This window comes from Lygodium microphyllum, chromosome 17, assembly GCF_053477565.2.
Source record: "Lygodium microphyllum isolate KBCC chromosome 17, Lygodium_microphyllum_v1.1.10, whole genome shotgun sequence".
Taxonomy (NCBI): Eukaryota; Viridiplantae; Streptophyta; class Polypodiopsida; order Schizaeales; family Lygodiaceae; genus Lygodium; species Lygodium microphyllum.
The window spans coordinates 15,477,940-15,499,437 of record NC_141151.1 but is presented as its reverse complement, the minus strand read 5'-3'; the positions used below and the strand labels follow the sequence as shown (position 1 = coordinate 15,499,437).

Below are 21,498 nucleotides of genomic sequence, written 5' to 3'. Positions count from 1 at the left end.
ACCAAAGTTCTCCACCAATTGGCGATACTCTTGCAAGGTCTAGGAAGAGGAGAGCGATAGGTACTGAGGGAACCTAAGGTCTATGTGGATAGTGTTGATCTAAAAATTCATTCCATATTGATTAGTTCTTTAAGACAGCCCCAAAACATGTAAATTACCAAAAGTGTCATTAAACATGGAGCGGTTCTAGAGAGTTTCTGTCTCATATGCAAAACCTTAATTTGTAAGGAGGATCCTTTTGTATCTAAAAATAGAAAGGCTGCCCACCATTCATCCATATCCTTGTCTTGTAGGTTTCAGCCATCAACCCCTTTCCACTAGCTCTCCAGCCCCTAGCGACTGTTGCCACATGGTCTACAGCTATTGCCCAGTCTCCCACTGCTGCCGATAATTAGCTATCATCATCTTCAGGTGGTTACATTGCTGCGTTTACCAATTCCAACCCTAGAGATTGCTATGTTTTGGTTTCTAGCCTACTGCCCTTCCATTTCCAGCATTAGCTTGATTTGCATTTGCATCTATAGAAGGTTATTTTTGTGTTTTCAACACTTTTCTTCACAAGCCTCTACTTTGACTAGTGGTTACTGCACTTGGGATTCGTCTTCGGTAGATGACACACATCGACACCTCCCTCAGCGTGCTCCCACAAGAGCCATTGGCTGATGGACAGCTCTACCCTTGAGCATCTTGTACATTCCTTCATTTACAGCATTCATTCATTTACTTCATAGTTCTCTTCTTCCTCTCTTTTTGTTTGTGGTTTGCATTTTGTGTTTTACATTTTGCATTTTGCGTTTTATGTTTAGGGTTTGCATTTATTTTGTTACTATCTAAGTTCTTGTGTTTTAGTCATGTTCATACATTCGGTGTTTTTCTCAGTGCAAATTCTAGCATATGTTCACATGGTATTATAGCCAATGCTCTTTAAAGAGCATATTGTGGTATTGTGGAGGCTTGGTTTTGTGTGGGATACATAGACAACACGCAACCATTTCATGATGTTTCAGACTCCTTGGAATCCTATTGTGTCTTATGAAGCTTCTCCATCACTGGAGGCCTTGAGGAGGCATTATGGACTCTATGAGGAAGATGACGCTTCACCTTCACCTTTAATTTCTTCTCCGATGATAATTAGGTTATATTCTTCTTAAATAAGCTACTTGAAAAATACTTCCATTTTATTTAGCACATTATCTCGTTGCCCTAATTGCCAACCTTCTATGAGTTAGAGTGTCAATTGTTGTCTCTTGTTTACAAGGGCAATTTGGAGATGGCAAGAACTCTCAAGATCCAAAGGCACCTCAAAACAAGGGTGATATTCCTTCCTTAGATGGAACCAAAGAAACAAAACCCCTCTGGCAACAACTTCCTAAGCAAAATAGGTTTTTCACAGTGCTAGACTCTATAGATCAGGCCATGTGGACAAAGAGTGTTGTACCAAGGCCTAGGGTGTTCCTCCTAAAACCTCAACAGACCACTGCCACCACCTTCACTCTTGATGGCCAATCTAGTGCAGCTATCCCTCCCATTTTGTATCTCCATTTGCTCCTTCTACCCCCGTGGTTGCTAGCCAGGTGAAACACAGACAACCCCAGCAGTCTTCTATATCTTTCAATACTCCTAAAGGATTAGTTGATTGGTCTGCTAGCTCCTCATTGTGGTTCCATCCGCCTTTATAGTCTCGGTAGGCTAGTGGGTAGTTGACAAGCACCCTTTATTTGATGCCTTGGCCTCTCTGGGGGATCACTTGGGACTCCCTTGGTAAGATAACCATTGCCTTTGTAGTCTTGGTGGGCCATTGGGCAACCAACGTGCACCCTTTGTCTAATGCCCTAGTTGCTTTGGGGTGGGACACCTTGGGATACCAATTGGCTTGAATTTTCTACCAATCCCTTCTTGGTTCCAACTTTGGGCTTGAGAGGGGGTGTTGAGCTAAAAACTCATTCAATACTAATTAGCTCTTCAAAACATCCCCAAAACATGTAAATTACCAAAAGTGTCACTAGGTGGAGAGCGGTTCTAGAGAGTTTCAGTGTCTCACATGCAAAACCTTAATTTGGGAGGATTCTTCTGCATCTATAAATAGACAAGCTACCTACCATTCAGCCCTATCCTTCTTGCCTTGCAGGTTTCAGCCATCAGTCCTCTCCAACTAGCTGTCTAGCAAAGTGTCACTAGGTGGAGAGCAGTTCTAGAGAGTTTCAGTGTCTCACATGCAAAACCTTAATTTGGGAGGATCCTTCTGCATCTATAAATAGACAAGCCACCTACCATTCCGCCCTATCCTTCTTGTCTTGCAGGTTTCAGCCCCATCAGTCCTCTCCAACTAGCTCTCTAGCCCCCAACGATTGCTGCTACGTGGCTAACAACTATCATCTAGTCTCCCACTACTGCTACCAATTAGCTGCCATCATCTTCAAGCGGTTACATTGTTGCCTTTACCAGTTCTAGCCCTAGAGATTGCTTCGCTTTGATTTCCAACATCAATCTGATTTGCCTTTGCATCTAGAGCATGTTGTTTTGGTATTTTCAACACTTTTCTTCATCAGCTTCTACTTCGGCTGGTGATTACTCTGTCTTCGGTGGAGGACACACATTGACACCTCTCTTGACCCCACCTGCTTCCACCATAGCCATTGGCTGTTAGAAAGCCGTATCCTTGAGCATCTTCTACATTCTTTCCTTCATTTACAGTATTCATTCATTCACTTTAGAGAGCTGTCTTCTCTATTTTTGTTCGTGTTTTTGCGTTTTGCATTTAGGGTTTGCGCTTATTACATTATTATCTAAGTTATTGTGTTTTAGTCATGTTTGTACATTTTGTGTTTTCTTAGTGTAAACACTAGCATATATTCACACGTAGCTCCCTTCATGGATACCATTCAGTGAGTCCGACTTGTATTCATTCATTCACTTTAGAGAGCTCTCTCTTCTCTATTTTTGTTTGTGTTTTTGCGTTTTGCATTTAGGGTTTGCGTTTATTACATTATTATCTAAGTTATTGTGTTTTAGTCATGTTTGTACATTTTGTGTTTTCTTAGTGTAAACCCTAGCATATCTTCACACATAGCTCCCTTCATGGATACCATTCAGTGAGTCCCACCTAGCTCTTGTGCTTCATCTACTAAGGTGAGGTGTGTTGAGCTAAATTATCGTTAGCTTTCATTAACAGCCCCAAAATGAATTTAGTTAATGAATTTTAACTGTTTCTTTTAAATGGGAGTGGTTTGAGGGAGTTTTAGTGTCCTACATGTAGACCCTAATTTGGGAGGCCCCAAACTTTCTCTAAAAATAGATAGCTTGCCCTCCCACTTAGTCAAATCTCATTTTTGTAGGTGCTAGAGCTTCGCTGCCCACACTATATTCGCGGAGAACATCTCAACCGAAGATGTCTGATATTGTCTACACCCATCTATGTTTGTTCGCAACCTTCCCCGTGCAGTCTACATCCCATACTGCTTCCATCAGCTGATGCCACCACTCTAGGAGGCTGTGTTTCAGCCTGGGGGCCTGTTTTCTGGCTGCATTTGCAGCTGCTACACTTGACGATCAGCCCTTGCTGCATTTGGGCCTTCTTTGCCTGCCACCTAACCCTTCTTCATCACTTGTAGGCTGCGTTTTGACCCATCAGCTACTGCCCAGGCTGTCACTCATCTTTAGAGGCTGCATTTCCAGATTTTTTTCTCTCCTCTGCCTGCTTGACATAGATCCTTGGCATTCATCTTGCTGCCTTTGTTGTTTCTAGTTGTCTTCAAAAGCTGCCTTGCTGTGTTTTGGGATTTGTCATAGTATGCACACTCTCCAGCTCATTACCTCTACCTTGGTCCTTGAGACACAAAAGTTCGAAGTGCAATATTTATTCACTACATACTATGTTTGGTGTATGAGCATTGCATTATTCAAACTCATTCATTCCAGATTATTCACGTGTTCATTGTCTTTGAGTTACCCTAACCCTAACTCTGTTTTGGTACAATTTGTACTTTGTTATACAATTGTATTTGTCTTTTTTGTGTTAGGGTATTTCTTTACATGGTATCAAAGCTAGGTACTCTTTAAAGAAACCTTGACCTTTGATTTGAAAGCTCTCTAGCAAAAGTAGGAACAACAAAAGGGCAAGATGACTTCGAACACTACATTACCACTTAATTTGCTCAAGCCAAATCCATTAAAAAAAACAAGCATGAGTAGGTATCGCAGCTTGACAAGTGTGGATCAGTGGGCTTCTCATGGCTTGGGATTCCTTCTCAACCATTAATGAGTGTGAATCAATTGGTACCAGAGTTTGTCTCCATGGCAGTATCTAGTGGGCCTTTTGGTCATTTTACTATGTCCTAATCTATATTCGGACATGGCTCACATATCCATGTGCTTTCTCTCCATTGGCACCTCATGAAAACATTCATGTTCCATTGCCTCCGTATCAATCGGCGCCCATTGGACACTTTCAACCTATTCTTGCCTTTCCATCTCCTCTTCCTCCTTTCTATGCCCCTCCTCCACCTCCATCTCATCCACACTATCCTTCTTACTCTACCTATTTGACACCTCATGGTTCTTCCTCCTCATCAGTCAAGCATGCCTTCATTGAGAAGACTCACAAAATCTATGGAATATTGTACAAGGGTTGGAACCCCGGTCCTTGTTCCATACGAGGTTGTCTGCTCATGGAAGGCTAGGAATACCTCTACTGTTGTCGAATTGATGTAGGGCTTATTGCTTGAGTTTCATTCTTAGCTTTAGCATTTTGACTTAGCTCAGAGTGTTCGGTATAGTTGACTAACTGCTATATGGTTTGGGATAAAACCCATCACATAAATCTTGACTATGAGCTCTAAAACTTTAAAATTACTCACCAGGATGACTTGAAAGTTAAGTGGCTGAGTATCGACAACTTCTCACCAAGTTCTCTACGACGGGGGCTCCTAAGTCCTCCGATGATCAAGTCACATTGTTCCTTGACAAGCTACTGTGGAAATACTTCCATTTTGTGCAAAAGTGATCTCATAGCACACTATGCCTACATTCTATGAATTTGAGTGTCAACCATTCCATTACACTCAATTTTTTGATCAATTTCATAATGTGACCTCCACAGAGGGGGCTCTCATTGGCAACAAGGAAAGGGCAAGCAAAATCAAAACTCAAATCAAAATTAGAAGCAAAATTAAACTCAAAACCAAGCCAATGAGACCCAAGGAAATACCTAGTCTTCTCTCAAACCCAAGCATCAAAATATACCTTGAAAAAATAGATACTGTCAGCATTTTCAAAAGGCTAGCCACTCTTACAACGAGTTTCATTCAAAGGCAAGATGTACAACACCAAAAGCTAAGACTCAAACCCCCACCCCTCAATTGAGCAACCCCCAAAACAAGGGAGGAAAGGTAGTGGCAATCTCCTACAGGAGCAGTGTGTGAGACGAAAGGGCATGTTTGACTTGTTTGCAGAGGCCCGTATCGTCTCCTTGGAGACATTTGAGGATGTGAGTTTCATCCATATTTGCAAGTTGCCTCCTAACGAGGTAACTACACAGGCCTACTAGTCACAACAAAGTACTTCAGCTACTCAGATTTTGGACAATGGAGCTACTCATCATATGACCCCCATCTTAGACATTTTCATCTCCCGAGCCCCTGCAATCGAGACAGTTTGCATTGGGAACAACTCCTTGGTCAATATTCAAGCTCACAGTGCATCAATTTTGCCACTCAAATCTCGCTACATTAGATGATGTATACTATGTTCCCTTGTCAGAGTGCAACAAAAGCGGAAGCATATGAACAAGACTGAAAGAAAATGAACACGAGAAAGGGAGAGAAAAAAGAGATAGAAGAATGCAGAAATCTGCAGTCAATGAATGCTGAAATAAAGAGGGAAGATATAGAAGGGCTGTAGATGTATCTCCTCGAGCCGAATCTCTCCCACCATCACCTAAAAACAGGTGTGTGGAGCCGGCTGCCAAGTGGGCTAAATAGGAGAAAAGAATGCAATAAAATAATGCATTCAGACAGCAAAAAACTGGCCAACCTGATCAAAACTGCTGACTACAACATAAATGAATAAAATAATCAGCGATCAGTCCTCTAGCTGCCAGGTAGCCCCATCGCTTGTCTAACAAACTGCCCGTACACTATATCTGCTGAAAATGCCCACTGACTCACAAGAATAATTAGTAATGCCCTCCGAGAGTACCGAGAGAATTGACTACACCAATGATAACCTGAAAAATGCTAGTCCAGGGGGCTGCTTCAAACTTATCATGCTATGTCTACTACACTAATGATAACCTGAAAAATGCTACTCTAAGAGGCTGCTTCAAACTTATCATGCTATGTCTTTGGAATGTGGACATAGGTGTCACATCCAAAAGCCCTGAAATAAGAAAGATCAAGCTTAGACCCAAAATATGCCTCGTAGGGTGTCATACCAACAATAGTCAAAGTGGGGGATCGATTTTGGATGTGGAGTGCAGTAGCCATAACCTCGGCCCGAAAACATTGAAGTGTCTGTCTATGCTCCATCATGGTGTGAGCCATCTCAATCACACTTCAATTCTTCTGCTTTGATATGCCATTCTCATGAGGGGTGTTTGTGTTTGCAAACTCCTAGTGGATACCACAATCTGCACAAAACCTAGCAAGTTCGTTAGAAATAAATTCACCACCCTTATCCAATCGTAATGTCTTCAGTTTTTGGTCTGATCGATTCTCCGCAAAGAGCAACCGATCCTTGAAGTGGGAGAACACCTTTGACTTCAATTGCAAAAAATAAGCCCATGTCATCCTGCTAAAATCATCCACAATCAGCATGGAATACAAGCTCCCCTTAAGGGACTCCATCCTCATAGGTCCACACAAATCTGTAGATACAAGCTCCAAGGACACCAAAGACCGCCTCGAAGCCTTGCTAGGAATGGTATCATGATGTTGTTTCCCATAAATGCAAGATACACACGGACTCAACACAATGTCCGATAATCATAAATTAGGTGGCCAAATCGAGCATGCCAAAGTCCCAATTGTGTCTAAGAGGTAAGAAGAAGAGAGATGAAGGCAAAAGGAGACCTTATAGACTCCGTTCTTATAACCGGAAGTAAGCGCCTGTCTTGATCCACAATCAAGAATCTGAAAGGAATCCATGTTGAACTCAACCAAGACACCGAGGATACAAATCTTGTGTACCAAAAGCAAATGGTAACTGAAGCATGGCACAAAAATCACCTTTGAAGTATAAGCACCACCCTGCCCATCTAGAATAAGTTGCATATCACCCCTCCCTTGAATAGGGACAGAAGAGCTCTCGCCGATGAGAATCTGTCCATGCGGAGGCTGCAAATGAGCAACGCCTCCTATAGAAGGAGTCATGTGCCGAGAGGCACCACTATCAACAATCCACTCACAAGAATGTGGAGCCGTCAACGCAGCATCAGAAGCCCTAGGGATCGATGCTTCAATCACCTCCAAGTGGAGAAAGGTACCTGATGAGGGAGCAACCACCGTTCTTGAATCCTGTGAAGACTTCTCCTTGTCCTTCTCCTTGTTGGGACAATCCTTCTTCTAGTGACCTGTCTTGCCACATATGTGACAAGTGGAATCCTTCTCTTTGTCCTTTGATTTGTCCTCCTCCTCCTTTTGGTGCTTCCCCTTCTTCTAAGAGAACTGACCTATCAATACCTCTGATTTGGAAGCATTCTATCTTTCAATTGCTCTGCCTGGTTTGAAACCATAGGGACCAACTCTTCCCAACGAAGAGTCTCTATTCACCCTGAAGCAATCAAGGTAGAGTAAAATGCACTGAATCGGGGCAATAACTGAGAAAGAAGAGTTATCGTCACATCCTCCTACGTTTTGGACCTGCATCTGTAATTGCCGAAGCTTATTAATATGCTTCCACATAGAAGAAGACTTGTTAGGACTCGAAATCCTCATTTGAACCTCCAAGGATACCCGCTTCATCACGATCATCCAATTGTACATTTGATCGAGCTTCAACCATATGTCCTGAGCCACAGTCAAGTGCTTGATGCGAGCAATGACAACTGAAGTACAGGGGAGGAAAAGGAAAGAATGGATGTGGGCATTCAATTTGTCCCAATGCACTTGTACCTTCATTAACTCGGCTTTCTCATTTGAAGAAAGCTTGGAGGGATCACGAACTGTAGGACGATATATAGCCTTAGTCACAAGCTCCACCAAATCATACGACTCCAAGATGGCAAGCATCATTATAAGCCAAATGCGGTAATTCTCCCCATTAAGCTTTTGATCTGTAGGAAGAGTTGGGAACATGGGGACCTTACGGTCCATGATAGCAAACTCCGCGTCAATTTTGGTTGACATTGTAAATAGAATGACCTGCACAAAAACAAGGGCAACCCCTCAGACTCCGCGCGCGGTCTCAGTACCTCCTCAGGCTTCCTCCACTCATCCTCAAGGGTTTCACTTGTTGGAGGTGATGAAAACTCAAAATCTGCAGCAAAAAGCTGAAAACACAGCCTTTCCTCCTTCACAAACAAAAAAGACCTGCAAAAAACAGCAACTTTGCTCCTTTTCCATATGCACAACCTGTTCAGCACAGTCTCCAAAGGCTGAAAAATCCAACTTTTTTCGCAAAGAATCCTCTTGATTAGATCAATCAACCCTCCTGTGCTGCTCTGATACCATGTCAAAGAGCAGCGAATGCAGAAGCATAAGGACAAGATTGAAAGAAAATGAACACGAGAGAAAGGGAGAGATAAAAGAGACAGAAGAATGCAGAAATCTACAATCAATGAATGCTGAAATGAAGAGGGCAGATATATAAGGGTTGTAGATATATCTCCTCGGGCCAAATCTCTACCACCAACACTTGAAAACAAGTGTGTGAAGCAGGTTGCCAAGTGGGCTAAATAGGAGAAAAGAATGCAATTGGCCAACAAAAAAGTGGCCGACAAAAATTGTAGACTATAACATAAATGAATAAAATAATCAATGATCACTCCTCCAACTGCCATGTCGCACCATCGCTTGCCTTACAAACTGCGCATACACTGTGTCTGCTGAAAATGCTTGCTGGTTGATAGGAATAATGAATAATGCTCTCCGAGAGTACCTCCAAAAGAACTGACTGCACCATTGGTAACCTGAGAAATGCTAGTCCAAGGGATGAATAACCTTTAACACCCCTAGCTTGGGGTGAACTTGTTATCCATTTAGTAGCTTTGTCAGTTGTGACAAGCAAATTTCTTTATAGTGACACCAATGATCCATGGTGCTCTAAGTTGTAAGGCCCCCATTATGAGGAGAATCCATGTGTGAGCACAAACATTGGGTGGGTCATGACTCGTATGTTAGATGAGGTCTATGTGATCAGATGGCAAAAACGTGATCTTTGTGGATCTGGTCTTTTGGTTAGAGAGAGTAGTTATGTTGGTAGCAACTCGAGGCACAATGCATCAAGTTGCAGAGTGTGGAAGTTATCACAGACCTCTATTTTGGGGTCTGGGAGCTGTCAAAAGATGACGTACCAGTGAGATAATAGGGTTTGCGGGGAGGAACATGGATTAAACTCGTCAAACATGAAGAAGAGAAGAGAAGAGAGAAGAAAATCTAATGAATGGAATGATAAAGTTTTGAATCATGGAGTAAATGTGATACAAGGGAACAAGGGTGCCGTAGCACAAGGAAGATGATGAAGACAGCTACGAACCACGAACCGCAATGCCCTCTTGAAGGGGTGTGAGGGTAGTGGAGAGGCTGGAGAGAAGAGGTGACACACTGAATGAACCAATCATAAAGAATGAGTGAGAGCATTAGACCACAGGTTTCCATTGCATACACTTTTCTTGGGGCCTTCTAAGTGAGCTGTTAGCCGGCTGGAAATTTTGGGGAGGACTATTGCAAAGAGAGGAAGTAGTGCAGGCTCAACTAGAAGAAGGTGGCAGGCTGGGGTGATGATGAGGAGTTGCAACCACTAGCATGTAGTTGGTAGCAAGGCAGCAGCTAGGTGGTGGCAGGAAGGTGGAGTGGACAAGTGGGACAGCTTCGCAAAAGGTTAGGAGTAGCAGAGGGGAGGTCAAGCACTATGAGAGGTATCTACATAGGCAGCCAATGGCAGTGGCCAGGAGGGATGGGGACCAAGTAGTAGAGGTGAAGGGAAGGTGAGGTGACAAAAGGGCAGGCCCAGCAATGATGGGGGAGGCAGCTGGTGGTTGTGGGCAGTCTAATTCTAGTGGTGGCATGAAGCCTAGGGAGGTAGGCAAGGAGAAATACTCTGCCTAATGAGCTTCTAGAAAAAGCTAATTGGATTCTAGTTCTAGCATGGATCCAAATGCCTAAGATTCTACAATTCCATCAAGAGGGCTTGCATATTGGGAGCATTGGATCAACCCAAAGGCTGCCACAAGATAATAGCCTTAGTGCCATAGCTACCTCATCAGCTTCCTTGGGCAAGCACTTGAAGTTCCCAAAACAGGAGATGGTTGTTGGGCATGGGACTTATCTCCAAAGCTGAGTTTATATTAACAAATGATGGAAACTCATCAAATGAATACAATGTGGGTACCCAATCCATGGTGATAGAGAAGAGTATAATGTGCTACATGTATTAGAGGATCCATGTATGCTACTCACCCCTTTGGAGAGCAACAATAGTATAAGGTTACCCATGAGATACAGATCGGTTAAGCAAGGCTGCCACAAGATAATTGTCTAAGTGCCATAGCTATCTCATCAGCTTCCCTGGGGCCAAGCACTTCTCGTTTCTGAAAGAGGAGATCGTTGCCAAGCACAAGACTTATCTCAAACTCTAGATTGTCACCAATAAGTCCTCATTTAATTAGTAGATTATCATCACAAGACAGCTTGGGTAGTGTTTCACATGCCATGCTTTCGAACATCAAGCCTCATAGTGCACCAATTTGAGCAGAAGCTTAGCAAGAGTCTAAATCTACCATATTCGATGACGGTTTCACTAGAGTCCAACATAGCCGTGGTAAGGGCCGGACAACCTTGGTGGCAAGATGGGAGCCCCAACCAAGAGCAAGTGCTTCAAGTGGGGCCAAACTTGTTAGTGTAGGCCCCAATAGTGGCAAGCCTCTGTTAGCATGAATGTTGTCATTGTCCACCCTTTCCTTCTTCCCCTCCTCAACTTGCCTCTCTCAAGAGCCAGCCTGGCAACATAGAGCACTACTCTCCCCTCAAAACCCCTTTCTCCAAAACATCCCTCCCTCCCTAATGCCACCCCTTTTCACTTCCTTGCACCCCACATTATTTCCGACCATAGCTTCCCCCTCTATGAGCCTCTATGAGGTGACAAGTTCCTTACCTTAGTGACCTACCCTTGATAGCAATAGAGCAGCCGCTCATGTCATGGTTAGACTCTAGAGGCTCTACATCTTTATCGATAGCCCGAGCAATCTACTGCTCCTAGCTTCTTCCACATAAGTTTTACCATTGTGGGACTTGGTCATTCATTAGAGTGGCCAGTTTTTGCTTCCACTAAGGATGGGAAATCTCGAAATGCAAGGCAAACCTACTGGCTCCTTCAAATAGACCGAACTATTCCTTCCTACGAATTGTTGACTTCATTGCATGGTTTAAAACAAAGGTGATGGAGATCATTCAAGACCAAGTGAAGGACATTTACTGAGACAATCTAAAATACTAAATGTTGACATAAGCTTTTAAAAAGTCACCATGACCCAAAACTTGTCTAAAGATTGAGGACTTGGCATACCCTCCTTTGTTACCCGTACTAAGTAGTGTTGCTCCTCAAAAAGAACATGCAAGGTTGTAGGCATGGTCACAATAGCTGGTTGTGATGTTGTCGTTCCAAAGGTTTTCATTGCTTACACTTGAAGGCTAATCTTGCCTTTGAATGCCACAAGGAAAGGAAAGGCTACTTTGGGGGCGCAGCCGGAAAACAAGAAACCGGTCAACAAGAGAAGAAAAGGATGGACAAGAAAATGGAAGAGGAAAAGGTGTGGAGTAAGAGAGATAGAGGAGATGGAGGCAAGCATGCAGATGGGGAGATGGAGATGAGGGTCAAGACAAGGTGGTGGAGTCATGGAAGTGCTGCTAGTTACAATGCGTGCAACCTCGAGACAGCACTGCCAATAGTAATGAGTAAGGGTGAAGCATAGAGGAAAGGGAGCTAACATGATGGAGGGATGGAGGGACAAAGGATGGAGAAGATGGGGTGTGAGGGCTGGGGGCATCAAAACAACATTGAGGAGGGAAATGTCAGCTCCCATGAGCTTGCGAGACCTCTTCCCCATGTGTTAGACAATGAACATATCTTTAGAGATGGACGGGACAGACTATACAGGGATTTGAATCATATGAGGCAGTGGTGATTCCCCTCAGTTTTTTGAATTCTAAATCCCTTCAAAAGGGTTCTAAACAATCCAAATCATCGAACACAAGATTTCTCTCTTTCTATAAATGGCTTAGACAGGATTGTCATATCTGATGGCATCCCATTAGTATTCTCCTATGTTCAATGCTAATGGTAACGAAATGATCAAACATAGAAGATAAACACACATGTACAACAAAGCACAAGTGATAATAACTAAACTCAGAGGTGAAGGTTAACTTAGAGACAATGGAGATGGAAGAAGAATGAAGAATGAATAATACAATGCTCAATGCAGTAAATACACTATGTAGAGTGAATACAAAACCTCAAACTCTCATGTCTCTAAAAGGACTGGGGGCCAAGGCAAAGAGATGAGATGGAGAGAGTGTCATACTCTAAAGGGATAGAAATCGTACCAATTTGCAACAGGCAGTCTCCAAACAGTGACCAGCTGCTGTTAATGGTAGAGAACAGCTATGCAGGCTGCACTGCCCCAAAAACATAGGGCTGACAATGCCCATGACTGATCTAGTACTGAAAACAGTAGCAAACTGAAAACGAATGGTTCCCAGAATGATTGTCCAGGTTGGGCAGCAGTGGCAGGCTGAAAATGCAGCAGTTTAGAGGGTAGGCAACCGCTAGCTAATGACGTGGCAGCAGAGGTATTTCCCTGAGAAGGAGTCTAGACAGCAGTAGATAGGGTGCTAGCAATCTGTAATGAAGGGTTGAATGGTGGGCAGCCTTCTATTTGTAGATGTGGATCCTCCAAAATTTAGGATTTGGCTTATGGGACATAAACACTCTAGGAGAGTTTGGTAATTTAATGAAAAGGGTGGTAGAAGCATATTTTGGGGCTGTTTTAAAGAGCTAATTGAATGGTTTTTGTAATGCATTTTAGCTCAACAAGTGCCCCACAAAACACCTTACAAAAGACCAGTAATAGAGAGAATCTGTTGTAGAAGAGGGAATGTGTTGTTTGGGGGGTGCTAGGAAAGAGAGAGGGTGTATATGTGTGTTTGTATGGGAAAGGGAGCCCTCAGCTAGCTGCCAAAAAAGTCCAAAAACCCACTAATAGCTGGAAATGGTGGTCCAATCATTTAGTTCAAAGACCATTTTTGCTGAGAGTTGTGGGCTATAGGAGTCAGCAATGACAGGGATGTCCAATACCAAGTGACAATTGACACTAGTAGGTATGGGGGGATTAGTTTGGAGAGTTATGATGGATTGCAGATCCTTCACCTGATCTAGAATGCTTTGCACATACTCTTGAACTAGAGGACTTAGAATACATGCTTGAGGAAGGGAAAGGTGATGCCACATACTGTTGCAAATTTTGTGTAGCAAAGCTTCACTTGGTGGCCAATCATCTAGAGCCTTGGCCGTTCTTATTTTTGAGGATGGATGACATAACTGCTCATGGGTTTGCCAAAAAGTCTCTTTTATAACATCATAGCCTTCTTGCTATCTTAGTGCTGAAGGAGCACATTCTTGGGTAATACCATCGAGAGCCCTTCCTAGGAAAGATAGTGAGCACTTTTCTCTTGTTGAAAATTCATTTACCAATGTTGGTAGTTGAGAGTTTTCTGGAGGGACTTTATAGTTTTCAGCAGAATTTGTTGGTGGAATTTGTGGGCTTTCTAAAGAGGCAATGGAGGGATTACCAAAGGAGATTTTCACCAAATTGGAAGAACCTTTAAGGGCATCTACTTCATAGTTGCCAAGGGTTTTTGAAAATGGGAGATATGAAACAGGTTTCAAAGGTTTCATGCAAGTTTCATAAAATGTTAGAAACAAGTTTCATTTGAGATGGAAAAAAAAGCATGAAAGTTTTCTATATATATACTACATGACTCATGTGACATAGAAAACATAGATTGACATTATTCATTATTCTATACAATGCAAATGAGCATTCAACATAGCATCAATATTTGTATGCATCATGGTCCAGTATCCATGCCCAACATTAACTTTAGCTATAAAAGGAGCCATCAATATATGCAATCATCATGGATAACAACTCAAAACAAAACTCTAGCAATCAATGTCAATATCCATGTTGATATGTTAAATAAATCCATGATAAATGATGATTACAAAAGTCCCAAGACATATAGGGTATGGCATTGTGAAAGTTTAAAATAGGCGTTTCATACGTTTATGAAACACCTAGGTATGAAATGAGTTTCTTGGCAAGTATGCTCTACTTGTGCTTGCCATCATGTGAGAACAGCCACCAAGGAGGCAAGTCTGCTAGTAGTAGGGGAAGTGATATCAATCAAGTTTATGGTTTGCGGTACTTGTGAATTTTTGGTCTTGGGGCAGTCTCGAGTGTAGTGGTTGCACGAACTTGGACAAAATTGGCATGGGGGGGTTCCTTTGGGGAGAGTGCACCTACTTGGATAGTGTCCATATTCTCCACACCTATAGTCAAGGGGATTGTGAGGGGCCCTTGGTCTTGTGCAGGGTGGTATGGAAGAGGTAGCATATGCGGGTGGAAGAGGAGAGAATGGAAAAGGAGGATTAGTAGAGGGTGGAAAGCTGGGGTGGGATGCTAAGTAATAAGAATTGTTGCCTTGCTGTAAATGAGGAACCTGGGGGGTAGCCTGATGAGAAACATGTGAGGGTACAAGTGAACTTACCTGGGGGAGTTGTTTAAGTCCCTTGGGCTAGTAACATTCATGGTCTTCATGGCCCGTCTTAGGACAAAAAACTATAAATTTTACACGGAGGGCACTCGCTTGGCACGTGCCCTGGTTATTGACAATTGGTACATCAAGGGGCGATAGCTATTGCGGCAGAAGAAATTGCACTCTTCAATTCCTCAATCTCCATCGTAAGATCTCTATTGCATGTTGCTCCTTCATTTTTGCTTTTCCCAATTTCAAAGCCTGTACTCACATTCTAATTTTGTGACAACCATTAGAAATATTAGATGATGAGAGTAAGAACGTACCTACTTGTAAAGAGAGCTTGCATGCATTCTTGATCTTCACTGCTAACAACTAAAATGCATCCAAGTTGGCAAAGGTATCCAAAGCCTTGTGAATCTTCTATTGAATGTTTGGTGGAAATGCTTTAGTAACCCATTGTCATACCATAAAGTATCTGTATTAAGTTGGAAGGTGGGCCATTAATACTTTTAAGTTTTGCTCATGTGAGGAGATCCAAAACCATGTCTTCATCAGCATACTTGAGTGAGATGAGCTCTTGGATGACGCGATCTTCTCAATTTCCCAAACGAAAAGCCTTTAGATACTCGTCCTTGAGGGATGCCCAAGTTGCAAAGTGGTTCTCCGAAAATTGGTTGCACCACTTGTCCACAACATTCTCTAGGGTAGAGGGGAAGAGTTAAGGCATTATTCCTATCCACCCCCTACACTGACATAAATTGCAGAATCGATAGTCATGGTCTTTGGGATCTTTAGTGGCTAGCCCCTTGAAGGTGGGCAGCTTATTATTTATTCTACCTAGTGCTTGGTGAAGAGGCTCAGGGGCACCAAGACTTGGGCCCAAGCTGCTGCTAGCTCCCATGCCAATGCTAGCGCTTATGTTTTGGCACAGGGGAGAGCTTCCTAGGACTTGATGCTTATTAAAAACTCAAAGAGGAATTTCACAAGTGGAAAAGGGAGTTAACTCAAAAGGATTTTCTTGAGTGGCTTGTAGGCATACGCTTGGGAGTTTCCAACAATTAGCTACTTGTAGAGCCTTGGTCCCACTATGATCATCAACTTGTAGGGTGTCGGTGTGCCAGAAAGGCCCGGGGGGGGGGGGATATAATTTCCTTAGAGCAGTATGCTCACTTTGCAATTAGTTTAAATGTCTCCAAATACCTTAACATAGCTTCAAGGGGGATCGTAAGATGACTGAATGGTGTTTAAGAGCCATGGAATGCACTCAAGAAATGCTACTATGAAGAGGACCAGAGAGAAAAAGTCTAGAGAAAAGAGATGAGGGGAGGGAAAGGGAAAGGGAAGTCTGGAGGGAAGAGAGAATGCTGCAGAGACCGAAAAGTCAAGCAGAGAAGTTTGAAGACAACTTTATCTAGCCACGGAGATGTGGTGAGGCTATAGATCAGCAGCGCATCTCTACAAGGATGCTCATATATATCTAGACATTATATTATTCAAGCCCTCGAACATAGACGGGAGATATTTCAAGTGCTTCAGAGCACATGAGCATAGAGAGGCCTTCTTACACACTTATGATTTCTATACTTTCTTCTATTTTGGAATTCTCAGTATGTTTTAGCATTACCGACAAGTTACCTATTAGCTTTTTATACACATCTCCCTTTAACAGAGAGCTTCGGAGTTGTTGACCCATGTGCTTAAATTCATCTTATGTGTTGGGATTCTTGTAGTTTGTTTTCATCTTGGTGACGAATGTCACTGAGGAATCATCTTATATACAATCTATTTTCCTAGGAAATCAACAACAACAGCAAAAAGGTTTTGCAGACTCTTTCATCTGAATGTCCACTTTCACATGCACTCTCATTGTTTTAAGTTCATAAAGGCTATGGAGAGCTCCTCACATTAAAGGCCTCCATGTACCCCCCCCACCCCCCCGGTTGGAAATGAAAAGCCAAAGGGAACAATTTCTCTCTAGTAGTGCCTATTGCGGAGATGGGAGAGGATGCAGGGAGGCTTTGAGAGGATGAGGAAGAGGAGAGAGGCCTTCCTATGGATCTGGGACTCTGGCACTTTCTTTCATATGGCCCCTAAGATGGTCTGGCACTATAACCCACCAGATTGGTTGTTCACACAACCATTGTAATTTTGATGTACTCCAACACTCTCTACAGAGTTCCTTGAACTTTGTATTTTTACCTTAGAGGGATTCCTCTGAGGTGTTATTAATAGAAAAAATCTTTTCATCGAAAGAAAGAGGTAGTACTTTTTACAGTGGCCAGGCTGGGAGCACCGTGCTCTTATGTACCTTTTTCCCTGTACCCTCTCAAGGGAGTGAAAACCTTAAGGGTACTCTTTCTTTAAATTGATAGAGATAGAGACATCTTTGTTTCAAAGAACAAAAGGCATAATGTTTTCTAGAAAAATTCATTCAGAACTTTTCCAAATACACATCTGCCTGAACATTCTCAGCATGATAGAACTGAACAAAAATCTATGGATAAACGGTAACTTGCTAGCTGACAGTGTCTTCTTTGTAAGCTGGACATGAAGTGTGCAGGGGTTGCACATGACCACTGACTTAACAGGTTAACCTGATTGGGTTTTCCAAGCAAACATCAAAAAGTAGGCATGATGTGTCCTTTGACTTCAGTCACTTCAAAGTGCAGAAGGGTGATCGTGGAAAAAAATACAGAAACAGAAGAGAGGAAGACATATACTAGTTAATTTTAATTAAATTGACATAATGCAATGAATCTACCCAAGAATGCACATCAATCATTACAATAGCATGCCCTTCACACAATGCACAAATATTTGACAACCTCTATTAGCTTCATACCCAGAGATTTATTCCTGCTTGGGCTAAAAGCGTTACAGTCTCTGCCACACCCTCTTGAAGTTTGTCCTCGACAGCTGTCACTCCCAAGAGCACCTGGAAAATTGATTCCAGTCAATTCTGTACATGATACTAAGAGCAACATGCTACTGCTACTGCTGTTTTTCAGGTCACAGAAGCCAAACCATTTCACGCTCAATAGAGTCTGCAGCTTCTGCTAGCTTTTCTTCACGATCATCCAATGCAACACTGGCTGCACGAAAACGAGATGCCCATTTGTTGAACTCAGATTCTTCTACCTGAAAAAATAAGTATTGTATGCTTTGAAGGCAAAATTTGGTTCAAAGCTATAAAAACACCCCCAACTCTTGCAGTAAAAAGGAGCTTTAACTATAGCTGTGCTGAGATTTCCTAAAAATTTGTTTAGAACAATATGGAATGATAGGGATCATATTACTCCTTGGAGCCGAGTCTTTAGATGCCTATGGTTTATTTAGACTCTCATTGCAGCAAACCATATATGACAAGCTGCTATGTTGGTGATGCATATTTGTCACATGGTGTGTTTTGGTCTTTGCTTCTAGCACTGTCACCTTTGTGCATTTATGCAATAATGAAAAGTCCCAAAAAACGAACAGCTATGTTGAAATGCATAGAGGATACAAATTTCTCCAGAAATGTACAAAAGAAAGATTGGGAAAGGGGGACTCAGAGCTCCCACCAGGCAGTTCTAATGGGCATACAACTTTGTAGAAGAAGATTGGGGCTTGGGGCGCTTTTGTTTTCTTTTCTGCTTTTTGGTTTGTGCAGGGGAGCACACAAGTTGCAATTCATTTTAAAAAGAAAGCATCCTCAGCCTCACTACAGCTCCTACAGCTCCTAGACTCTCAAGCAGTGGAAATGTTAAACAATATGGCAAATCATCTAAATTGAGGGTGTCCTTTTCTACCCAATCACCTGTCTAAATCTTCAGGACATGCGAAGCCTTAATGCTACTAACTATGTGTTGCCTAGCCTTTTCTCCCATCAATGTGTGTCTAGTGAATGAAATTTGCTAAAAGCACTAAGCATAAACAAGTTGACAGCATTCAACAGAATCAAGCTCAAAAAGTATTTTCCTAAGCACCTAATCTTTTGGCTGCACTAGAAGTCCTCATAAGCCAAAGTTGGGCATATTTGTTCAGGCCTCATGACACTAGTCCATCAAGGGACTGTTATTTGTCAATCTACCCATTTAAAAAGATCACTTGAATCTTATCAGCTCAGAGGCAACCCCATAGCAGTGCCCTTCAGTGTCTGTATGGTGCTGCTTGCATCTGGAACAATCTGCACTAGGATGACTTCAAGCTAGCTGGTTGCCTAAAAGCACTAATGGATAGGAGACCTCAGAGATGAAGAGAGTATCATTCTAAGCCTAAAATTGACCCAAACCTTGCCCCTTAATCTAACAAAACCGCAGAAGGCTCCCTGTCTCTTCTAATGTTTCACTGTTGCTAGAGTGCCACCTATCCTAACCACTGAATCCTCTCTTGTCTTTTGTCAAATGCTGAATAAAAGGACTGCTAAGTGCATGAGGAGAGCCTAAATGATTCTCTAGAAACCACTCCCCAAGCTCCCTTTGAAGTCTTGCTAAAGGTCTCCTCTCTGAAATCCATATTCTCCATCATATTTCTATCTAAAGCACATATTTGGCAAAGGGAAATGACACAATAATTGGCCTGCTAAGTGCATGAGGAGAGCTTAATGATTATCTAAAAACCACTTTCCAAGCTCTGGTTGAAGTTATCACTAAAGGTCTCCTTTGTGAGACACATATTCTCCATGACATTCCTATTGAAAACTCATATTCAGCTAAGGGAAATACACTGGCCTAAGATCCTCCGTCTATTTTTCTTTCCTCCAAGAAAACATGTCTATTAAAACACCTTGATAACAAATATCACTAAGGTAACTTAGAAAACAGAGATCTAGAATAATAAATAAAACAAAAATTGGGGCAACAACTCCCAAGATGGTCATTCTTGAGGAAGAATGTCTAGTAAAGGGTTGTAAAAGAGGCCAATTTGGTTGTGAATAATTCCAAATCCATAGATGGAGTCGACGTCGGAAGCTGTAAAATTCCTTCCATGATCCTAAGGAAACAGTTGTTTGCAGGTCCATAGGTATCTCCTAAGGAGCTCCTCACATTGATGGGCAATGTCAAGTTGTATTTTGGAAACTACCTTACCCTAGGGAGTGATTGATATAGCTCTGGCCAAGCAACAGTTGGTAGCTAGCCAATGAGAAGCTCTAAGAATACTGAGGCATGTTTGATCCCTTACCAATTTGCACAAGCTAGGAACACCGCTAGAGCTGACACTCCACATATGGAGGCCCTTGGAATCTTGGAACAACCACATATGCAGAAGTGTACCAGTTGAGGGGCAGGTGGCAACTACTTTGTAGTCTTTGGAATCAAAGCTTAAGGGAAACTCGATCCACTTGGGGCCAAGGGAAGGCACATGGAAAGACTCTGCAACTAACTTGACCACTTGGAGCCATCACCTCTTTGAGTACACAAATGGATGCAGAAACTGTGAAAAGAGAAAATGAATACACACACACACACACACACACACACACACACACACACACACACACACACAGAGGCACCTCTGCACCTACCATCCTCGAGAGTCCTGCTTTCGGTGCTGTCACAGATCAGGTCTCCACACAGAGGAATGCATAACAGGCCATTTTGGATTTCAGTAGTGCAGTCAGGTGGGTCGACTGCGTAACAAACCTGACTTTCAGATTTCAGCAGACAACACAGGCAGGTCAGCTGCATAATAGGCCTCAGTTTCAGGTCTGCATAACAGGCCTCAATTTCAGGTTTCAGTTCAGCAAACAGGCAGGTCCACTGCATACCAGGCCCATGTTTCAGGTTTCAGCAAAAAGGCAGGTTCATTGCATACCAGGCCTGTGTTTCAGGTTTCAGCAGACAGGCAGGTCGACCGCAGATAGCGTCCAAACGTGATCAGCCATCAGCAACTGCAGGTGACATTTTGACAGCCCGTAAGCTGCAGATTAGGGATTTGGTGTGGGACTGCAAACAATCCGGTCTGAGTATGCGGACCAGTCCAGCATGCAGAGAGAGAGACATCTGAATGAACAGTAATTGGAAAGATATTTGGTGATCAGTCTGTATCTCTATATCTGACCTGAATACAGCTTTCATTGATGAGGTAGTAGAGGCCTTGGGCCCTGATATGGATGAGGACAAAATGGTCCTGGACATTGATTCTGAACATCTTGAGCCAGTTGTAAAGCAGCCCAAAGATGTTGAGGATGCCCTGGTGAGTGTCACAAATGTATTACTTTCTGGGGAAACTCAAACATTGTCTTATGCTCAAGAAATAGGTCAGACATTGTATTATGCTCAAGCAACTAGTCAGTTAGACGATTTCTAGGACTTGGAAGTTGGATTGGAAGCATCCTTTAGAATTTTCAAATACATTGCTTGGGGAGTATGTGCAGCAGCACAACCAGAATACTTTTCCAGATTTTGATGAAAATGATGTTTTGGACACTAGTGTAGACCTGCACTCCTTTTGCTCTTTTCATGAACAATAGGTCATCCTATTTTTCCTGCCAGAATTCCTATGATGTCTTCTGTACGATCGTGGTTGCTGGCTGTTGTGCAAG

General features: G+C 42.6%; 1 protein-coding gene across 1 annotated transcript in view; it reads right to left on the bottom strand.

Moving 5' to 3' along the window:
- LOC148021602 (uncharacterized) overlaps positions 1–21,498 on the bottom strand; it is a 211,073-nt gene that overhangs the window by 20,954 nt on the left and 168,621 nt on the right. The window contains exons 13-14 of the mRNA XM_087697047.1: positions 18,000–18,113; positions 17,818–17,910 (exon numbers count right to left, since the gene is read on the bottom strand). Of these exons, the coding sequence (XP_087553173.1) occupies positions 17,818–17,910; positions 18,000–18,113 (207 nt within the window). The remainder of the gene's footprint in view (positions 1–17,817; positions 17,911–17,999; positions 18,114–21,498) is intronic.